The sequence below is a fragment of the Macaca thibetana genome, chromosome 1 (assembly GCF_024542745.1).
Source record: "Macaca thibetana thibetana isolate TM-01 chromosome 1, ASM2454274v1, whole genome shotgun sequence".
Lineage (NCBI taxonomy): Eukaryota > Metazoa > Chordata > Mammalia > Primates > Cercopithecidae > Macaca > Macaca thibetana.
Window position 1 is genome coordinate 61,580,744 of NC_065578.1, and position 13,475 is coordinate 61,594,218.

General features: G+C 40.0%; 1 protein-coding gene across 1 annotated transcript in view; it reads right to left on the reverse strand.

Annotated features, from left to right (window-relative positions):
* The window catches only part of LOC126948445 (translation initiation factor IF-2-like), a 109,926-nt gene that overhangs the window by 43,075 nt on the left and 53,376 nt on the right, over nucleotides 1–13,475 (reverse strand). Inside the window, exon 3 of the mRNA XM_050780275.1 lies at nucleotides 1,812–1,855. Within this exon, the coding sequence (XP_050636232.1) occupies nucleotides 1,812–1,855 (44 nt within the window). The remainder of the gene's footprint in view (nucleotides 1–1,811; nucleotides 1,856–13,475) is intronic.

Consider the following 13,475-nt stretch of genomic DNA (forward strand, 5'->3'; position numbering starts at 1 on the left):
TTCCTTGAAACAGCTCTCATACTTTGGTATGCGGCATAAGTGCTCTATGCGTACTTCCTATTCAACAGAGAATATTAAAACGACATGTACTCTAGGGATGAAATTTCATAAAATTCATATTTTTTACTTCTTCCTCAAGGATATTCTTCAGCGAAACTGCTTTTTATCCCCTGTAACTGCTTGGTGGTGAAGAATATAATGACCACTAGGAGAGTTTGGCACCGCTGCCTTGATTTGTGCTAAGACACCAGCAGTTTTACCAACCATTGCTTTTGCACCATCAGCACAGTTGTTAACATAGTTAATACAGGATAAACCAGGCAATTCAAAAAAATTATTCAACCCTTTGAACATTTAAGCACCAATGTGTTCATTGCATCCACATCCACATATACAACATCAATCTTTGATGATTGGTTGGTGTTGAACCTGAACAAATGCAAGCCGAGTTGCAAATCTAGGCACATGCATAGACTTGCTCATTTTAAGGCAAAAGTTCAATTTTACAGAGGAGATATTCACTTAGTCTTTATGTTTGCAACTAATTCTTGACTTGGAGTTACCACACCATTGAAAAGTGGTAGTTATGTCATTTCTTTTTTCTTTTTCTTTTATATTTTTACACAGGGTCTTGTTCTATCACCCAGGCTGGAGTGCAGTGGCATGATCACAGCTTACTGCAGCCTCAACCTCCTGGGCTCAAGTGATCTTCCTGCCTCAGCCTCTGGAGTAGCCAGGAGCACAAGTGCATGCCACCACGTCCAGCTAATTGTTTAAATTCTTCGTAGAAACTGGGTCTTACGATGTTGCCCAGGCTAGTCTCAAAATCCTGGGCTCAAGCAATTCTCCACCTCGGTCTTCCAAAGTGCTGGGATTACAAGTGTTAAGTTTAGCCTGAAGCTACTTCCTTACATATTGATTTTTGTTTGTTTGGTTGGTTGGTTGGGGTTTTTTTTGTTGTTGTTGTTGTTTGTTTTGTTTTGTTTTTGAGATGGAGCCTCACTCTGTTACCCAGGCTGGAGTACAATGGCGCGATCTCGGCTCACTGCAACCTCTGCATTCTGGGTTCAAGCAATTCTCCTGTCTCAGCCTTCTGAGTAGCTGGAACTACAGGTGCGCACTACCACGCCTGGCTAATTTTTGTATTTTTAGTAGAGACGGGGTTTTGCCATATTGGTCAGGCTGGTCTTGAACTCCTGACCTCAGGTGATCCACCTGCCTCAGCCTCCCAAAGTGCTGGGATTACAGGTATGAGCCACTGCACCCAGCCATCCTTACATATTTTAAGTTCAACCTAAAAGTTTCTCTGTACATCATGAACTATAACCTAAATGGAATTGTAAACTGGCTGTGGTCTACTCTTGTGCCAGTCACTGAGTTTTTGCCACTCAAATGTGGCCAACTGTTCAAATAAGGCAACCGTGTTCAAATAAGGCAACCGTGTTCAAATAAGGCAAATGCTAAGCTATAACCAATCTGGCTGTTTCTGTGCCTCATTTCCATTTTCCATACATCACTTTCCTTTTTCTGTCCATAAACCTTCTACCATGTGACTGCCCTGGAGTCTCGGAGCCTGCTCTGATTTGGGAGGCTGCTCAATTCACAAATCATTCTTTGCTCAATTGAACTCTGTTAAATATAATTTGGCTAAGGTTTTTCTTTTAACACAGGCATGAGCCACCACTCTTGGCCTATAATTTCTTTTAATGACTTTTCATCCTGCAAGCATTTAGCAATGTCAACTATACAAGTTGTTACTAATCTCTCTACTACTGTAGTACTTTTCTGGGCAATGTAATATGGTGACTTACCTTGTAAGGTGCTTCAGTAGTTTTTTCACTTCTAGTTTGAAAACCTGTAACAAACAATAATTGGATTATAAACAGTTTATTATACATATGTTCAAGATATCCCATTCATTTTTCTTTATATTCTGTATGACCAGCTCTAATGTGGTATATCCCTAATGTGGTATTTTGTTATGGCAGCACAAAATGGTCTAAGACAAAGATCAATGTACAATAATAAAAGAAATAGTCCACCAAAATGATGTAACAGGCCGGGTGCAGTGGCTCACGCCTGTAATCCCAGAACTTTGGGAGGCCAAAGCAGGTGGATCACCTGAAGTCAGGAGTTCAAGTCCAGCCTGGCCAACGTGGTGAAACCTGGTCTGTACTAAAAATTAAAAAATTAGCCAGGCGTGGTGGCGGGCGCCTGTAATCCCAGATACTCGGCAGCTGAGGCAAGAGAATCACTTGAACCTGGGAGGCCGGAGGTTGCAGTGAGCCAAGATCGCGCCATTGCACTCCAGCCTGGGCAACAAGAGCGAAACTCTGTCTCAAAAAAAAAAAAAAAAAAAAATGTAACAATTATGAACTTGTATGTACTTTGTGCTTATTTAGGAAATTGTCTTAGTTCACTCATGCTGCTATAACAAACTACTCTAGACTGGGTAATTTATAAAAAACAAATGTATTTCTCACAGTTTTAGAGACTGGGAGGTCCAAGATCAAGGCAGTAGCAGGCTTGGTGTCTAGTGAGGGCAGTTCCTCATGAATGGTTCCTTCTACGTGTCCTCACATGGCCAAAGAGATGGAAGGGCAAAAGCACCATGACGCTCCCTCCAAACCTCTTTTGTAAGAGCACTGATCTAATCATGAGGGCTGAGTGTTCCTGATGCAATCACTTCCCAACAGGCTGCATCTTTTAACACTCTCACCTTGGGGTTTAAGTTCTAACATATGAACTTTGGCGGGACACACACATTCAAACCATAGCATAAATCTCACACTATCTCTGTATTCTAAATATATTTTTCTAAACTTTGTCTAATAATTCTAAAGTTTTGTTTTCATAACTGAAGCTTTAGTATATGGAGAGCATAGGCTGAGCATGGTGGCTCATGCCTGTAATCCCAGCACTTTAGGAGGCCAAGGTGGGCAGATTGCTTGAGCCTGGGAGTTCAAGACCAGCCTGGGCAGCATAGCAAGACCCTATCTCTAAAAACAAATCAAAAAAAGGAAAAAAAAAAAAAAAGAAACATCAACAAAAGAAAAAGTTTTAAAAAAAACAACAAAGAAATACATTGAGAGCATAATTTTTTCAATTGTGAGTAGGGAATTCAGTTGATTAATATTAAAAAATTAATACCATTAATTGAATAGTTCACTGTAATGCCACCTATATAATATTGAAGTCTGGGCTGGGTGCAGTGGCTCATGCCTGTAATCCCAACCCCCGAGGTTATGACAGGTGGATCACCTGAGGCCAGGAGTTCGAGACTAGCCTGGCAAACATGTCAAAACCCCCCCTCTACTAAAAATACAAAAAAATTAGCTAGGCCTAGTGGTGATGCCTGTAATCCCAGCTACTTGGGAGGCTGAGGCAGGAGAATAACTTGAACCTGGGAGACAGAGGTTACAGTGAGCCAAGATCACACCATTGCACTTCAGCCTGGGCAACAAGAGTGAAACTCTGTCTCAACAACAACATAAAAACAATTCTGAGGTCTGATATATGCTATGCCAAGATGAATTTATAGTAGCTCCATTCTATTTCAGTTAATTTTTTTTTTTTAATAGAGATGAGGTCTTGATATGTTGCTCAGGCTGGTCTTGAACTCCTGAGCTCAAGTGATCCTACTGCCTCGGCCTCCCAAAGTGCTGGGATTACGAGTGTGAGCCACCATGCCTGGCCTATTCTGTTTCATTTATATATTTCCATATATCTATCCCATAATAGACTATATTAATGAATCAAGCTTTGTGTCTCTCCTGTGTAACTGACAATGGCATAGGTCAGGGTAGATTTTTGTTTAATATTTATTGTACTTGCTGAATAGTTCTGTATTATCTATTTTGTCTTCGTTTTTTATTTTAAAAGTAAATTTGAGAACATTCTCCACTAAAAGGAGCTAGGGCTCCTGCAAGAATGCCTGATTCCAGGGCTGTGCAGAGAAGGCTGAATTTGAGCCTGGAACACCTTATCTCAGGGAGAAAGGGAATGCTCAAAAACAACAGCACATATCAAAAGAGCCTGGGGGGCAGCCTAATCTGGGAGAATACGTATATCAAATAAGTAAAGATATTAACAGATTATAATTCCAATGACTGAAATAATCATTCAAGTTCATGCTAATATAAAGAAATACATTAACAAGTAAATAGGAAAAAAGAGAACAGCTTTCTTAGAAGGGAATGCCAACTAAGAAATGCAGAATGAATGATAAGGTTAGACAATCACTAATTGGCAAGTATCATAGTAATAATTTAAGCAAGAATTATCAATGGATGTGAAAGTTTATGGGTGAAAATTTGATAAGGAACAGGATATTTACATGGTCTCAAAGTATTTCCCCACAAAATACTTACTAATTACAAAGAAGAAAAGTGTAGCTTTACAGTGGAGAAGGCTGGGAGACACCAGCTTGTCCCAGCGATCCAGGTTAGTATCACCAGCAATGAAACAGACTAACATATGTGACTTTTTTGTTTGTTTGTTTTTGAGACAGGAGTGGTTCAATCACAGTTCACTGCAGCCTCCACCTCCTGGCTCAGATGAGTCTTCCCCTCTGCCTTCTGAGTAGCTGGGACTACAGGCGTGTGCCACCACACCTGGCTAACTTTTGTATTTTTTTGTAGAGACAGGGTTTCACCACGTTGCCCAGGCCAGTCTCAAACTCCTGAACTCAAGCCATTTGCCCACCTTGGCCTCTCACATTTCTGGGATTATAGGCGTGAGCCACTGCACTCAGCCCAGACTCTTGATATGGTGCAGTGCAAAACACACAGCATCACTTCCCTGGTAATTCTGCCAAAGACACAAAATCTGAACTTAATCACGAAGGAACATCAAATAAACCTGATTTGAAAGACATCCTACAAAATAATTGGCCTCTACTTTTCAAAAATATCAAGGTCATGGAGGACTAAGAACGATCAAAGAACTGTTACAGATTGTTAAAGAGATTACATGCTGATTAAGTGCAATATTTTAAAATAATATTTCAAATAATTTTAAAATATCTAATCCAGGATTACATGTTGTATTTAATCAACATGTAATATTTAAAAATTATTTTTCTATTACTATATAGATATTATTAAGGTAACTAGCAAATGTTGAATGAGGTCTATGGATTAGATAATAATATTGTCTTGTTATTAATCTCCTGATTTTGACATCTGTTTGGTGGCTATGTAAGAGAATGTCTTTGTTCTTAGGAATTACATACTGAAATATTGAGGAATAAAAGGGCATCATGTCTGCTACTTACTCTCATACATATAAAAGCAAACGTGGTAAATGATAAACTTTGGGGAATTTGAACAAAGAGTATCCAGTAGTTCTTGGTATAACTTTTAAAAATTTTCTAAGTTTGAAATTATTTAATACTAAAAAATTATGAAAAAAATAGTGCATTTTGTTTCCTACCATGATATCTATATTTTAAATGTGAGTCTTAGCTTTTTTTTCTTTTTAATCACTCTTTGGGACCTCAATAGTGTTTATTCAATGTGTATTTTTGGCGTCTAAGTGCTAGAGTCTAGGGATGTCGAGGTGAACTAGAAAAAAATGTAGCCTTGCCCACATGAAGTTATAAACTAGTGGGGAAATCAACTATTGCACCAATAATTATGTAAGTGTAGCGATTAGGTGATTCATTTCTGCAGCAACATATATGCTTCCCAAAGTCTTGCACATGGGCAAACATTATTATATTCCTTCTTTATGAAAATATGAACTCAATCTCACTTTTATTTTTCCTGAAGGTCCTCTCTGTCTCACAATGACACTACAACCACAGGAGGCCATTAAAAGTCCACCCAACTGATTCCTTCTTTCACTGTGTGTTTCTGTTGGAGGGATGAGCATTAAAGAGGGAAATGGTGGTGGTGGTTCTTTTGAAAGCTGAAAAACTTTCCATCTTGAAGAGCATTAAAGTCTGCTGCAGAAGCAGGGCACATTTTCAAACCTCCTGTTCATTACAGAGATATGCATCTAAGGAACTATGGGCCATGTTATGGGGTGACTTTTGAAATTCAAACAAAAGGGAGTTTGTTACAGAGCTCAGAAGGGCAGTTCTGAAAGCTTCATTAATTCTAATAATAATTTCCAATTAATCTATTCATCACATCCTGATTTTCTGAAATAATTCATTTTCTAAGCAGCTACCTTTAAGTGAAATTAAGAATGCTATGATTTTAACTGATCCAACCTAAGCTAACCATTTAGCCATTTGTTAAAATGTAAAACAGAAGCCTGGGCCCAGGTCTGAGATGAGCAATTTGCAGTAATATTCTTCATACATGCAGCCTTTGGAACGAGGAACCCTGGCACTCCCCAGGGATATTAAGGATCTAGGGATAAATAGAATTACACCAGGTGCTTCTCCTGGCTTGGGGCCCAAGGCACGATAACAGAGGGGATATCAGTGAGGCCATAATGGGAACACATCCAACATTCTCCAATTCAACCCACCCAGTGAAAATATAGCTCTCTAGTAGGAGTGAGGGGGTGGAGACATGGGGATGGAGATGAGAATGAGGACGTGTAGTGTGGGGTTTGGAAGTGTGGGTTGTTCAGGAAGCTTCCCTCCTGCCACTGTAGATCTTGTTAACTGTTGTGGGTCATTAGCAGCCCCTCACTCTGTGTCTAGGGTATGTCTGCTTCTTAGGGTGCTGCCTCTCTGCTCAGACCTGGCTCCCTAGGGCCTGCCTTGCCATGGCTATGGTACCTCAAGAACTATTCTGGAATCAGCTGATGTTTTCACTGCACCCCCTTGGCCCCCAACCTCTGGCACTTGGCCCTGTCAAGAATCATGCATAGCTTTTAGCTCTTAAATGCAGGTGTCTCTCCATTTTTGGAAAATGAGTCACGGAAATACTGCAGTCCACAAGCTAATAAATCGAGAGAGGAGGCTTTGTTCTATAAACGGATTTCCCAGAAAATCTTTCTGAAAACTGAGCTTTCCTGATTAGCAGAGGCAGATTTACCATGAAGCCAACAAAGCTTACATGACATCACTCATTTTCAGAGGCCCCTCCAATGCCGTGGGAAGTTCCCTAATAATGTGTTTCCATGGTCATATTTTAACACATTTTCAAAGGCATAGTATATTAACTGTAACTGCTTATAGCTACTGTCTCCTTCCCCTACATGCCCCTTTCCCTGCGTCCATGGTTTTGGGTGTCTGGGAGCAATTTCAGGATCCAGGTAAAGGAAGCATGAGTTGGGTCTAATCCTATTTAGTCTGGGTTTAGAGGGACATTTTTATGTGCCTCCAATTCACTCTGATCTATAATTTAGTTATTGCTAGACATCCTAGTGTGGGAAAAGGCTCTCAGGAACATCCCTACCAACCATATATGGACTCCCTTCAGACTCATGACAGGAAGAGACTATACTCATAAGTATGTAAGCAATGGAGGACAAACATGTTTGAAGAAAAACTGGCCTGGCTGGGCCAAGGCCCTTGTGAAAGGAAGTCTCCTTCCAACCAGGTCTCACTTTCCCCACCAAGGAAAGCCCTTGTTTCCTAGGTGTGGAATTCTAGAAGCTTCTTTCCTTTCAAGGAGGCAGGAAGCTCCTTTGCCTCCTGTTCACTGGAGTTAGAATTGACCCTTAGCAGATTCTCTGTGCTGGGCTAGTAGAGACCACAGTTCCTCTTCTTGAGGCTGTAGGACCCATTTCTAAAAAACTAAATTTTTGTGAATAAAATATTTAAATATCTTGAGAGATCTCAATACTTAAAAGGATCTCAGGGAGAATCTTTCCATAAAAAGAATACCTGCTTCCAAATTACTCTGCTATGAGTTCTAGGGTTACAAATAATAGTTAAAATATTTTGGACACTTGCTTTGTGCCAGGTACCGTGTTAAGTGTATTTAGTGCACATTATTTAATCTGCTTATTAGAGCAAAGAGAAAATCATTAAAATTATCCCAATTTTAGAGAAGAGTTAGTTGGCGCTTATTGAGGCTATGTAACCTATTAAGGGCCTCCCAGTTCTGAAGAGGTGGAAGCAGTCTTCAAAAGTTACGTTCTTTTGAGTTTTAGGGACTGCTTTTTCTTTAATTTAATATTGTCTTATAATTATGTAAAATGTGAACATGGTTCTCAAGTCAAATCTATAAAAATATAGTCTCTATTCTTTTCCCCTCATGCTATTTCATTCCGCCCCATAAGTAACCTCTTTTTAAGATGATTTATCCTTCTAATTTTGAAAAAATACTCAAGCAAATACCTTTTTTAGAGAAATGATAGCACACTTTTCTTCATTTTGTTAAATCTGAAGAACATAAAACCAAATGACACATTTGAACCTGAATTGTGTACAGTTTAAGCCTATGATAAAGTGACTTTAAAACATAAATACTTGACTAATTTGATTACTTTAGAAGACACCTGGAAACCATATAATTGTTTTGAAAATTGGTAAATTTTTTTAGAAGAATCAAGACAGACCAGGCATGGTAGCATGCACCTGTAACCCCAGCACTTTGGGAGCCCGAGGCACGCGGATCACCTGAGATCAGGAGTTCAAGACAAGCCCGGCCAATATGGTGAAACCCCGTCTCTACCAAAAATACAAATATTAGCCGGGCTTGGTGGCAGGCACCTGTAATCCCAGCTACTTGGGAGACTGAGACATAAGAACCACTTGAACCCAGGAGGTAGAGGTTGAAGTGAGCCAAGATCATGCCACTGCACTTCAGCCTGGGGGACAAGAGCCAAACTGTCTCAAATAGATAGATAGATAGATAAATAAATAAATAAATAAATAAATAAATAAATAAATAGATGAAGAATCAAGACTTTTGTCCTGCCATTGCTAAAAAATGTACTCCAATTATATGTGTGTGTGTTTACTTATTTACTTACATAAAAATATATTTACTTATGAATTTTAATTGTACAAACTAGTGGCAAGAAGTTTCTCTTCATAGAAGTATTTCAGCTCATATAAGAAAGAATGAGAATCAGAGGAGTATCACCTTGCAACCCCCTATGAATTACTCTGCATAGGCAATGATCATGAACAGATACTAATATCACAGAAAGGAGACAGCTAGATATTACCAACTGCACAATGAAAGTAAACACAACCACCTATAGTCTTGCAACAACAACAACAAAAAATCAAACCTGACGGTCATCAAGCTTCATGACCTCACTATTAGTTACAGAAACTACAAGAAAAAGGGAACATATTAAACAACACGATGGGGACATAATCAGCAAATTCCAGGCTATGGGAAATTCTATAGGAAAAACAACCTGGTTTTTTTTGACCAGTAAATTGCACCAAATAAAAAACGAGATGAAAAGGAAAACCCATGAATTAAAAGAAACTTAAGAGACATAATCAATTTTAATGTATGACTCTTACTTGGGTTCTGATTCTAACAAACAGCCCAAAATTATTTTGAGGACCATAGGGAATTCACAGAAATTACTGAATTGGTATTTGATAAAAATCAAGTTCAGTTTTTCAATATGTTAATGTTATTATGGGTTTTTTGATTCTTTATAGTTTAGACCTACATATGGAAATATTTATGGGTGAAATATTATGTTGTCTGGGATTTGTTCCAAAATTATTCACTGGGGGAGAGGAGTGGCTGGAAATATGGATGAAACAAGATTGACCTTGTGTTTATAATTTTTGAATCAGAATGATGAGTACACAGGAGTTTCTTATATTATTCTCCCTGTTTTTACGTGTTTGAAAATCTTCATACAACAAATATTTTTATTTTTGATTGATTGATTGATTGATTTACTTTGAGACAGAGCCTTGCTCTATTGCCCAGGCTGGAGTGCAGTGGTGTGATCACAGCTCACTACATCCTCAACCTCTCAGGTTTGAGCAATCCTCCTGCCTCAGCCTCCCAAGTAGCTGGGACTACAGGAGTGCACCACCATACCCAGCTAATTTTTTGTTTTTGTTAGAGACAGGGTCTCACTATGTTGCCCTAGATGGTCTCAAACTCCTGGGCTCAAGTGATCTTTTCACCTCAGCCTCTCAAAGTGCTGCAATTACAGGAATGAGCCCAAAACTTTTTAAAGACTTAAAAAATTATGTTCTTAAACACTAAGTTGATTCCCATCTCATCACCCATGTATTAACCCACAAATATAGGGTGATTAATTTTCTCCCAGTTTTGAAAAGTAAAATTTTACCAATATTATTAATATATTCAAATCATTCCTCACAAATTATAACAACTTTTCTCCCCTCTTTCCTGTTCATTGAACATGATTTACCCTCACTCCAGTTAAAATAACACATCATTCCCCTCCTAACCCAGCCAAGAGAATTGAGAGATTCCCAAACACATTCTCAACTCCTTAATGCTGGAAAGGTGTTGCTAAGCTGAGGGAAGCTGGAGATAATGGATACCAGAAGCTTTTCTCTATTCCTGTTAATGTGTTCCCCTTAGAAAAGCTTAACAATACTTTTTTAACTGAGTGAAAATGGTCCCGTAAGTGATTCTGGTGGATGTGGAGATGCGCCCCCGACTTGTTGCCCCAGGTGGTGGGCGTGCTGTCAGTAGACAGCTTCAGAGATTGCCTCAGTTGTGGAGAGATGCTTTCTCCAAGGTTCTGCCCTTTCAGGGGCAGCTCACATCCTGCAGTGCGGCATGTGGTGATCCAGCCATAGTGACCCAATGCAGGACAACTCTTGACAGGCTGTTCAGCTCCAGGGTGGTGGCTGGGGGGGTGTCAGTTAAGGCTGCAACACAAGTGGACGTCTCCTCTGTCTGCTCCTGTTTCTTTCTGTTCCCTTCCACAGCTGTTGCCCCCATGGGTGTTCTCGATGCACATCTGCACACTGCACTCTGTCTCAGAGTCACTCTTTGAAGAACCCACATGGCAACTGCAACCATGCATTGAAATGCCTCGCATTACTGGCAACTGAGCAACTTCGTGAAGGCCTTAGTTATTCATGTCTTTGCTTAGTAGCTCAAAACGCTGAGATTGTCTTGAAAAAAATTCAAGTCACCTATTCTTAAGAGAAGTTGACTGCTTATTGTTTTGTGGTCTGTGGACACTAGAAAAGTAGTTTATCCTGAACGCTTAGGATTAGCTGGACTCATGTCACAGCATCTTAGACCTGACCAGTGATCCCAGAGTGGGGTAGGCCTTTCTTGGTGCTCTTTCTTGCAACTCTTAGATGGATATCGATGTTGGCAAGTGCTTCACTCACCAGCTCATGCATGTGGATCCCAAGATTCTAGGGATATAGCGATCCCTTTATGGATGCAAGTTTACCCTTAAGAGAAACTCTAGGCCTCACACATATGTTTACAAGTTATTCGATATTGCCAGAAGTTTCACCTTGAGTGAACCTGAAGTGCAAATCATTCCAATCTTATTGCAGCTGTCACGTTTTCCCTGTAACTGGGATTGTGAGACACAATGAGTATCTGGGTTGCCAGTAATTGAGGAGAGGAAAATGCCACGGCTGGTTTATTTAGTGTAGTGTATTTGCTGTTTAATTTTAGTTGGGATTAATATGTATAAGGGCTTTCGTAGCTTCATTCATTATTTTGGTCCCTTTTCACACAAGTTCTTCTGTTCTTCAACCGTGAACTCTATTAATAAAGAGTTTCTAAGAGATGTAACCATCATGGTCAGAGAGGGAATAATGTATAAATCCTGACCATTTTCATTTGCAGATGATTTCATATTTGATCTTTATATCAGAGCCAATGGTTTGGGTTTTTTTCTTTTTCCCAAATGGCACCATGGCACCTTCGGGATGGTAAGGGATATTTCTTTGCCTGAGTGTTATAATTTTTTTTTTTTTTTTGAGACGGAGTCTCGCTCTGTCGCCCGGGCTGGAGTGCACTGGCTGGATCTCAGCTCACTGCAAGCTCCGCCTCCCGGGTTTACGCCATTCTCCTGCCTCAGCCTCCCGAATAGCTGGGACTACAGGCGCCCGCCCCCTCGCGCGGCTAGTTTTTTGTGGTTTTTTTAGTAGAGAAGGGGTTTCACCGTGTTAGCCAGGATGGTCTCGATCTCCTGACCTCGTGATCCGCTCGTCTCGGCCTCCCAAAGTTCTGGGATTACAGGCTTGAGCCACCACGCCCGGCCTCTGAGTGTTATAATTAATAGTAGTTATAGAAGTAAAGCAGAATTTAAAATAATGAAATTCTGATATATGTTATAACATGGATGAACTTTGAAAACATGCTGAGTGGAAGAAGCCAGATACAAAAAGAAAAAATATTATATTATTCCCCTTATTTCCATCAAATTTATAGAGACAGAAAGTAGAATTGTGCTTACCATGGGTTGGGGTGAAGAGAGAGTCGGGAAATTCTCTGCTATTATTGTTTTAAAAACCCATTATTGTTTAATGGGTACAGAATTTCAGGTTGGGAAGATAAAAATGTTCTGGAGATGGATGGTGGTGATGGTTGTACAACAATCTGAATATAGCTAATACCACAGAACTGTACACTTAAAATAGTTAAACGATAAATTTTATGTCATATATTTTACCACAATTTTTTTAAAAAGTAAAGCAGAAGGTCAGAAGGGCAGTTAGTGTTGCGGCACCTGAGGGCTTTGGGAGTTAAACAGACCTAGATCTGAGGCCCTGCTTTGCCACTCAGTAGCCATGTGACCTTGGTGAAGTAAACTAGCCACCTGGGCCTTGTCAATAAAATGGGCTACCCCACATGGTTGCTGGAAGGATTAAATGAGATGGTGTAGGTGATGCCCTTGTCACAGAGCTTGGCACCTGGTGAGTGCTCAGTAAATGCTGGCTGGGATTAGGAAGCAGAATGCACAGTAGTTAAACCACCTGGAGTTGGAACACTTGATGATGAATCCTGGCAATTTACCTCTCACCATCAGAAGGATTGGACAAATTACTTGACCTCTCTGTGCCCCAACTGTCTCATCTGTAAAGCAGAGAAAATGATAGGCCCACCTCAGAGTGCTGTTATAAGGATTACAGCATTTCCATTAATGAACACATACATTAACACGTAAAGCAAAGACGTGCCTAGCAAGCATTATTTAAATATTCACTTTTATTACGAGGAGCAATTCTGGGGTAATAGACAAAAATGACCAAATAGGCTTATCAGAATACACACACCAAGTATTTTTTTAAGGTAATTATGATTTGCCTTGTACTGCTTCATTTTAATTGTTGTTTGATATGGTTTGGATTTGTGTCCCCGCCCAAATCTCATGTCGAATTGTAATCACCAGTGTTGGAGGAGGGGCCTAGTGGGAGGTGATAGGATCATGGGGGCGGATTTTCCCTTTGATGTTCTCGTGATAGTGAGTTCTCATGACCTCTGGTTGTTTAAAAGTGTGTAGCACCTGCCCCCTGGCTCCCTTCCTCCTGCCCCAGCTATGTAAGACATACTTCCTTCCTCTTTGCCTTCTGCCATGATTATAAGTTTTCTGAGGCCTCCGCAACCATGCTTCCCGTACATCCTGGGGAACCG